Genomic DNA, 6,222 nt, shown 5'->3' on the forward strand with positions numbered 1-6,222 from the left:
GGAAACAAAATTTCTTAGCCATTTTTTTTCTTGAACATGTGCTAAACTGTATCACTTTGCTAGGAAGGGAATTAGCAAGGTCCACGGTGTTCCAAGTTGAGGGGAAAGAGCGGGAGAAAACCGGAAAAAAGCTGGCCTTCCGTGGGGCCAGGCTCTGCGAGGCTGCCGTGGGGAAGTGGGCGGGGGCGAGGGGGGTTGTCACGTGACTCGCGCGGGGGCTGCTGGGAGTGCGGCGCGCTTTCCACCTCCACCCGCGAAGTCTGAGCAACCCGCGCCCAGCGTCCTCACTCCCTCGCGTTCGCTGACGAGGAAGGTGCCCATACCGCGAAGTACATTGGCCTTGGGGTGGGGCTGGAGGGATGGGCGCCTGTGAGAATGTGACGGAGTGTGACACGAGGAAGGGCGCGAGGATGGAAGCTTCCTCTGAGGGGCTCTAGTGGGGCGGAAGCAACAGTACGGAGGAAGTGGGGAGGGGCGGCGGGAAGTGAGGAATATGGAGGTGAAATGGACTGAGGGGCCAGGTTGGCGTTGAGAAGAGGGAGAAGACTAGAAAGAGACAGCTGCATGAGGCAGAGGGTGACAGTGCTTAGTAACAGCCAGGTCACTAAGCCTAAGATGGCAGAGCCGGGGGCAGTGGCCGGTGTTTGGCATACGACGAAGACCAAACAGTCCACCAGGCCTGGATCTGCTGAGGCCTTGAGCTATGACAGAAAAACGAACTTATTTTTGCAGAAACAGTTACTTGATTATAAGTTTTCATTTGACGTAGGCGCGCAGTGTTACTTTGGGAGAGAAGAGAAGGGGGTGAAGGAGAAAGGGATTAGAAGTGGAAGGGAGGAGAGAAAAATCCGCCTGTTGGCTTAAGTATTTTCCAACTCCCAAGGCAAAGTTAGCACTGCCGTGCGTGTGTAGTATTTTCTAGATACTATTAATATTATTACAGCACGTAAACTTGCATACTATAAAGGTACTGGCAGGAATGGAGACGTACAATACAGAATTTACTTAACAAGCATCTTTCTAATTTGTTGTTGCTCTTTCTGTCTTCTATATATGCATATTTTATAGGACTAATCAAACAGATGCATTACAGTTACCCAAGTCAGCATCGTTTCTCAAAAACAACAAAGTCTGTTGATAACTTGAAAGTGGATAGGGCTCCCCTTATCTCAAAGACAAAGACTATACCCTTCCAGGTTTCAGCATTTGGACTTCTAGGGAAAATGCCTTCTGAATTTATGGAAAAGTAAAAGTAAAATTTGAAGCTACTTTAAAATAAGGTTGGACAGTGGGAATAATCTCAGACTCGAAGAGTGAGATCTCGGTTCTAGTCTAGTTCAGTCTTACTGGTGTCACTTGATCCACCATCACTGTCCCTGTTTTCTTACTTGTAAAAAATGAGATTGAATTAGATGAACTGTAAGACCTGTTTCAACATTAAGATTTTGTGAAGATAGAAGAATCTTTTTTTTTTTTTTTGAGGTGGAGTCTTGCTCTGTTGCCCAGGCTGGAGTGCAGTGGCGCAATCTCGGCTCACTGCAACCTCCCTCTCCCGGGTTCAAGCAATTCTCTCCCCTCAGCTTCCCAAGCAGCTGGGATTACAGGCACCTGCCACCATGCCCGGCTAATGTTTGAATTTTTAGTAGACATGGGGTTTCACCATGCTGGCCACGCTGGTCTCGAACTCCCAACCTCAGGTGATTTTCCCACCTCAGCCTCCCAAAGTGCTGGGATTACAGGCATGAGCCACTGTGCCTGGCCGAACATAGAAGAATCTTAACTGAGCCAGTCCTGAAACAAGGCAGAATTGCCAGAAAGACTCATTTGGCTAAGTACATAGAGAGGAGTAGTTGAAAATGATGGGACTAGTAGGCTGGCACCAGATAATACAGGACCTTGAAGGCCATAAAATACAGGACCTTGAAGGCCATATCATGGAATTTCAACTTATTCTGGAACAATGAAAGTTTTGGAGTTAAAGGAATGCAGTAATCAAAAGTTTTGAAAGATTACCCAAATAGCAGTTGATAGAATGATTTGGAGGAGGGAGAAATTGAGTTTAGGAAAGTGACAGATAATGACAGTCTAAATTAACATCAGCAGTAGGAGTGGGAAAAAGGGAAGGATTCCAGAGATCTTGTAGCGTGCAGTTTGTATCTAAATCTGGCATTGTTCTAAGCTTTATAGCTGGTGCCTTCGGAATATGATGGCAAATCACCTTGTAAAGCCTGACAATAGAAATTGCAAGAGGCCAAGAGAATTGGAGGTAAGCCCTATGCCTGTGTAGCCTTAATCTTTTATTCTGTTTTACATACTTCTCAAATTTCTTCCCTTTAAGAAAGCTCTATAGATAAGTGGAATTTAATATATTCGTATGCCCAGAGCTAGGATTGTCCTACAACATAGCAGGAACTATGTTGATTCCAGCTGGTTTTTCACTAAGTATAGGCCTCCAAGAAACTATTGGGAGATTTCTTTTTGATAGCTTGAGATCTAGAGACAGAAGTGAGTCTGTGCCTTTATGATACATAGGATTTTATGTAATTATTTTGCTATGATAAGTAAGATACCTAGGTACTATAGTTACCGGTCTTTTTAAAGAGCACAGTATCCTATCCTTTACCAGTCCTGCCCCCACCAATTGATCTGTTGCATTTGGGACATGATTTGCTCCCTTGAAGATTATATTATTTTGCAAAATTTCGCAAGCATTTGGCTACTGTCTAAATTACAGTTTAGCTTCATTGCTATGAAAACATCTACTGGTTCAAGATACCAGACGCTTTTTCAGCAGGAGTTTAAAACCACATTTAAAATCTAATTTAAGGCTGGGCGCATGGGCTCATGGCTATAATCCTAGTGCTTTGGGAGGCTGAGGCAGGAGTATCGTTTGAGGCTAAGAGTTTCAGATCAGCCTGGGCAACACTGCAATACCTTGTCTCTGAAAACAAAACAAAACAAAACAAAATTAACTGGGTATGGTGGAATGTGCCTGTAGTCCTAGTTACTCAGGAGTCTGAGACAGGAGGATCACTTGAATCCAGGAGGCTACAGGGAGCTAAGATTGTGTCACTACACTCTGGTGTAGGTGACAGAGTGAGAACTTGTCACAAAAACAAACAAATGAAAAGTCTAGTTGAAAACCAAAATAAAATTTAATATATTGATCAAGGTGTTTCTTGGGCCTGTAAATTTCCTTAATAATAAAATCTCAAATGACTAAGTCATATGCTTTCTAGCATGTTTGCCTTTTTCTGAAAAATGGTTTATTTGCTTTTTCTTAATAAACAAATAAACATATACTTAATAAATTCAGTGTATGTCCTGAAGATCTTACTGACTGTACCTCTTTTCTTTATTTTGTCCTGTTAGTCTCCAGTGCCAGATAGTCCACAGCTGTCCTCTCTTGGAAAATCAGATTCATCTTTCTCTGAAAGTTCTGGACTGTTTTATAAAGATGAAGCCTTGGAGAAAGATTTAAATGGTGATGTATAAAATGTTTATATTTCTAAACATCAGTTTTATAATGCAGAAAGTTTGTTATATTTTATAACTTATATGATTTTTCTTGAACAGATGTGAGCAAGGAAATTAATCTAATGTTGTCTACCTATGCAAAGCTTTTAAGGCAAGTACTTATAGTATATTCTCTGGGGTCTTTATGTTAGTTTTCTTCTGGAAACTCTGTAACGGGAAGTTTAACTCTGTGACTGGCAAACCTCTCCAGTAATTAAAACGTTGGAATTTTTTATTCTACTTCAGTCCCTTAAAATAGATTAGTTGGTTGTTTTCAGAGAATAGCGTCAACTTTTCCACTAAAAATTCTTTTTTTTTTTTTAACTCTTGCCAAGCTAATACTAGATTGTATATATCTTGGTCTGTAATTAGATGACGTTACATTTTAATTTTTATGTAAATACCTCTTTGAGAAAAATGTTTGGTGAAATTAATGATAACAGAGTGATATTAAAGATAAATACTTTTATGTCATAGAAAGTCAGCCTTTCACATCCATTAATTCTGAATCTGTGGATTCAGTCAACCACACATAGAAAATATTTGGGGAGAAAAAGGATGGTTGTGTCTGTACTGAACATGTACAGACATTTTTTTCTTGTCATGATTTTTCAAACAGTACAGTATAACAACTGTTTACATAGCATTTACATGGTATTGGTCTTATAAGTAATCAAGAGATAATTTAAAGTATATGGCAGAATGTTCTTAGGTTATATGCAAATAGTATGATGTTTTATATAAGGGACTTGAATATCTATGAGGGATGTTCCTTTGGTATCTGTGGGGGATTCTGGAACCAATACCCCATGGATACTGAGGGATGACTGCATTTATATTTTACCTATATTTATTTTAAGACCAAATTTAAATATTTTATTAGCCTGATATCATGTTTTATAAAGTGTGTGTGTGTTTTTTTACACTGCTGGATAGTCATTATACTTGGATAGTGGTTTATGTGACTGTAAAAATAATGTATATAATTGAATATTAGTGTTGATCATGTATTAGATACATTTCCTGTTTTGTCAGGAGACCTTTTTGAGTAGTCAAAAATATTTGTGGGACTAATTTTTTTTCCAAAGAGTATTAGTAAATTAATGAAGTTCTGTGGCACATAAAGCCATTTAAATGAAATAGTTAACAAATGTAATGAAGAACAACATAATGATGTTGTTTATATCTACTTAGTTTAATATACAACTTTTTTTCCTATTAGTGAGAGAGCAGCAGTAGATGCATCTTACATTGATGAGATAGATGAACTCTTCAAAGAAGCCAATACTATTGAAAACTTTCTAATACAAAAAAGAGAGTTCCTGCGACAGAGGTTTACAGTGATTGCAAACACATTACACAGATAAAATATATACTTGAAATAAGCTGATAATTTAAATCTATTATTGTTATAATGAAAGAATGACATTTATGCTTTGAAAGCTCTGAAGTTGTTAAAGAAAATGTATATTTTGAATAGAGAAGGGGAAACTCTTTGAATTTCTAGATTTAAAAGGGAACTTTAAAATTTCTTAATGTTAATATTAATGTTCGTGTTAATGTCCTAAACTGGACATTAACATGAGCTATGTCACTTTTCTTTTGAGGGTCAAATATTTAGTACATTTTATAGAAGTGTAAATTATTTAAATCTTATGTGGATTCTTTTATTTTTTCCTTAAACTTCTTAGTGTTTCTTAAACTTCTAAAACAGGATTCAGTTAATTTATAATGTTTAATAACATCATACTTTTTCTTTTAGAATATTTTGTTTAAATATCAGATAGTTTTGGAGATAATTTTGAAAAAATTTTTTGTGGTCAAGATTATAAAAGATTAAAACCTTAGAGGTGATTTTTCCAGTTTCTTAGAATAAAATGACGTAACCGTGTGCTATTTCCATTTGATTATTTTCACTGTTAGTTATTATGTATGACTAATAGAAGCTCTTGGCTTAAAATTATTTTCTTGTGGTAAAAATAGTAAAATAAAAACCAGAAATTACTCACCAAAACCTTGTATGAGTTGACTTTTTTACACATCGACCACATCAACATATGCAGTTAATGAATTATATTTAGAAACATTATCAGCAGTGTGGTATGGGATAAAGATTAGTGATCCAGAAGTAAATAGATGGGCTTAAACAACAAGATGACCTTGGGAGGTCACTTCAATCCTATTATAATTGAGAAATTGAATTTGGACTGGAGGATCTATACTACTCATCTAGCTAAAAAAAATTATCCCTTTGATGTAAAGTACTACTATGATTTTACTGAAAACTTTATTATATATTACTATACGGGGGATAGCTGTGTTAACCAGATTTTTAAACACAATAGCACCCATTTTTCAATCATATAGACGGTTCAGTTTATTACATGTATATTTTTCCAATATAAGCAATCCGAAAATTGCAAATAGTACTACAGGGAATTGTTATTCCTAAGGCAGACTGCACATTTGCCTTGCTGACTTCTAAACTCTAAAATAAAATCTCATTTCGTTACATTACTATTTTAAGGCATAAACACCACATGACATGAATACTCAGAAAAGATGACAAAAGTGAAATAAAATAATATTTGCTAAAGAAAATTGGTTAACTGGAAAAAACTATTGGGTTGATAGAGGTGGTGGCACAGAATAGGTTGGAGGTCAACAAAGTAATTATTAGAAATGATTTTTTTTTTTTTTTTTTTT

The 6,222-nt window shown here is 36.9% G+C and overlaps 1 protein-coding gene across 2 annotated transcripts; it reads left to right on the top strand.

Moving 5' to 3' along the window:
* The first annotated feature begins 214 nt into the window (after positions 1 to 214).
* On the top strand, positions 215 to 5,530 carry TEX12 (testis expressed 12). 2 transcript variants are annotated; one of them, XM_011977003.1, is made up of 5 exons: positions 215 to 329; positions 2,180 to 2,266; positions 3,373 to 3,484; positions 3,577 to 3,628; positions 4,739 to 5,527. In XM_011977003.1, exons 2-5 carry the CDS (start codon positions 2,204 to 2,206, stop codon positions 4,881 to 4,883), a joined length of 372 nt encoding a protein of 123 aa, XP_011832393.1. In that variant the 5' UTR covers positions 215 to 329; positions 2,180 to 2,203; the 3' UTR covers positions 4,884 to 5,527. The 2 variants fall into 2 exon arrangements, with proteins under 2 accessions (XP_011832393.1, XP_011832394.1); XM_011977004.1 differs by having other exon boundaries at positions 287 to 402; positions 2,188 to 2,266; positions 4,739 to 5,530.
* The last annotated feature ends 692 nt before the right edge of the window (positions 5,531 to 6,222 follow it).

The sequence above is a fragment of the Mandrillus leucophaeus genome, unplaced genomic scaffold, assembly GCF_000951045.1.
Source record: "Mandrillus leucophaeus isolate KB7577 unplaced genomic scaffold, Mleu.le_1.0 Scaffold172, whole genome shotgun sequence".
NCBI classification, from domain to species: domain Eukaryota; kingdom Metazoa; phylum Chordata; class Mammalia; order Primates; family Cercopithecidae; genus Mandrillus; species Mandrillus leucophaeus.